The sequence below is a fragment of the Chiloscyllium plagiosum genome, unplaced genomic scaffold (assembly GCF_004010195.1).
Source record: "Chiloscyllium plagiosum isolate BGI_BamShark_2017 unplaced genomic scaffold, ASM401019v2 scaf_5241, whole genome shotgun sequence".
Taxonomy (NCBI): Eukaryota; Metazoa; Chordata; class Chondrichthyes; order Orectolobiformes; family Hemiscylliidae; genus Chiloscyllium; species Chiloscyllium plagiosum.
In genome coordinates this window covers 36752-39491 of record NW_025215151.1, presented here as the reverse complement: position 1 = coordinate 39491, position 2740 = coordinate 36752, and the positions used below count along the sequence as shown (strand labels likewise).

The 2740-nt window shown below is 53.1% G+C and overlaps 1 protein-coding gene across 1 annotated transcript in view; it reads right to left on the bottom strand.

Moving 5' to 3' along the window:
• tmed10 (transmembrane p24 trafficking protein 10) overlaps positions 1-2740 on the bottom strand; it is an 8775-nt gene that overhangs the window by 5250 nt on the left and 785 nt on the right. Inside the window, exon 2 of the mRNA XM_043686727.1 lies at positions 333-453. Coding sequence (XP_043542662.1) covers positions 333-453 — 121 coding nt within the window. The remainder of the gene's footprint in view (positions 1-332; positions 454-2740) is intronic.

Here is a 2740-nt window from a genome sequence, read left to right as displayed (position 1 = left end):
AAAAAAAAACTCTGGATATAAAAACCTCAGATCTAAAGCCTCCCCAGTTCACAAATACCTCTCAGGGAGGAGAAATCTGCTGCCCTTATCCGGTCTGGCCCACAGTAACGTGACCCAGAAACAGCCGAAAGCTGCTCAGTTCGCGGGGCAACAGGGACGGACGACTTTCGCTGTGCCTTGCCAGCGACACCCCACAAAGAAATGCAGAGTAAAACACAGAGCCACACCTCCCTGTTCTTTTATTCCGTTACTGGGCTCTGCCTTCAACCTCTTTCTGTTCCTCAGTCACCCGGAAGCCTGTACCTCAGCGATCCCCCCCCCCACACACACACCTGCAGGAAGGCGGCTCTCGAAGCAGATCTCAAACATGTCATAGTCGTCGGTTGTGAAGGCAAACTTGCCCTTACTCGCCTCCTCCTTGGAGTACAGGATGTGGCCGGACGAATCCGTCACCTGGAGGGTGAGGAAACAAAGGGGTTGAGAGCCTCATACCCAATGACTAGGCCCAGACCAGCCATGGTAACCAAACAGCGGCTGCGATTTCCCATGTGCTCAGCCCCAGCGTGGTGACCCTTCAACCTGGAATGGTGGTAACCGCGGAGGTCGAGGGATCACAGCACAGATATCAGCAATTCTGCGCGTGCCTGTTGGAGGAGAACAGGCAAACGAAATGACCTCACTGCAAACAGCATGTTCAGAATCGACCCCAAACAGACTGGATTACGAAAGGTCAGGAGTTACCCAGTTACTGCACAGCCGCTAAGTGTGGATCAATAGAAAGAGCAGGGAAATCAGAGGAGATTGGAGTCCTGGGAGGCTTGACAGAGATAGGGAAGAGACGGAGTTCGACCCCAGGGTGTGCAGAGTTGCGGGTGGCCCCCCCCACTTGTAGCAACCTAGTTCAGCCCTTGCACCTCAGCAGGAGACAGGCCTTTCAGTCCAACCAATCCATAATGACCTTGTTCCCAAACTAAACTGGTCCCTCCCCGACTGTAACTGGACCCACTTCCACCACATTCTACACACGAACCACTGTGTATAGGTTACCCCTCATGTCATTTTTTTTTTTAATCTTTGTCCTCTCACCTTAAAAACACCCCACCCCCTGTCTTGAAATCCCCCACCCGAGGGAAAAGACAGCTGCTGTTCACCTCATGATTTTATAAAGCCCTAGAAGGTCACTCCTCAACCTCCTCCTCTACAGTGAAAGAAGTCCCAGTCTATCCAATCTCTCCCTTTGCCTCAAACCCTCGTTCCTAGCAACATCCTGGCCAGGCTTTTCTGAGCTCTGGCCAATTTAATAGTAGCCTCCCATCAGCAGGGCGACCAGAACTGGGGACACGACTCCTGAAGAGGCCCCACCAACTTCAACATGACTTGCCAACCCCTCGACTCAAACACATCTGAGGAACAAAGGCAAGCATCAGAAAAACCTGCTTAATGACCAGCTCAGTGCACTGTCCACGGTCAGGTGTGACCAGGCAACAGCTACAGAAAACCCGGATCATCCCGGCAGGTCTTCGGAAAGCCCGCACTGAGCAGCGATCGCCTCAGTCTAGACACCACGACTGAGACAGCTATCATGCACTGGGTTAAACTGACCCACACCACCCTTTATCCCTGAATGCATTCTACTTATCCTCCCCACCCCCAAACCCAGTTCCTCTCCTGTGTATATATCCATCTGCACCAGCCACCTCCTCTCTTCCCAAAAACAAAGACCCATCGCCCCTCTGCCCTCACTGTACACTCATCTCCAAACTCCCCTTTTCTCAACAAAGCAGCATTTTGACAATTTTCCCCATTCTTCCTGGAGCTCCACAAGCCCCCAGGCCTGCAGTGGGGGTAGGAACAGGGAATATTAAGCTCCCCACTGCCTTTTCCAGGGTAATAAAGGCTGGGCCTAGCCAACAGCACCCCCACTGCCTTAGACAAGCATTAAAATGTGTCCCGCCCCAGCTCTCTGAATTCACGAGTGACACGCGACGTGGCTCTGACTCTCCTCCTCACCACCATCCCCCCATCACCTTCCCCAACACAGGCCAGCTAGATGAGGCCACTCTCAGCCAATTGTGTTCCCACCTTCCCCGGGGATTTCCCATTCCGGCAGCAAATCCTCTTAAGGATCCAGCAGCAGATCTCCACCCTCCTGAACCACCATGCGTCGCAACAGAAGACCCACCACCTGGAACCACAGCAGGATCTCGACACCTTTGCTACTGCAGTGGTTTCACTGTCGCTGCAGCTGTTATCCTGGCCTCATGGGAGTGGCAATCACCCTCCATTAAAGAACAAATCCCCAGGCCCGAAAGAGACTCAGGCTCTATCCCAGAGACTAGCCACAACATCTGCATCAAGTCAGACCCGGAGAGGAGCTTTCAATTAATTATGATTAGATATGGTTAGGTTAGTTACAGTGTGGAAACAGGCCCTTCGGCCCAACTAGTCCACACCGACCCGCAACGCACCTACACCCATTCCTTTTCATTAACCCCTTCACCTAACACTGTGGGCAATTTAGCATGGCCAATCCACCCTAACCTACACATTTTTGGACTGTGGGAGGAAACCCACGCAGACACGGGGGAGAATGTGCAAACTCCTCACAGACAGTCGCCTGAGCCGGGAATAGTGGGCGGCACGGTGGCACAGTGGTTAGCACTGCTGCCTCACAGCGCCTGAGACCCGGGTTCAATTCCAGCCTCAGGCGACTGACTGTGTGGAGTTTGCACATTCTCCC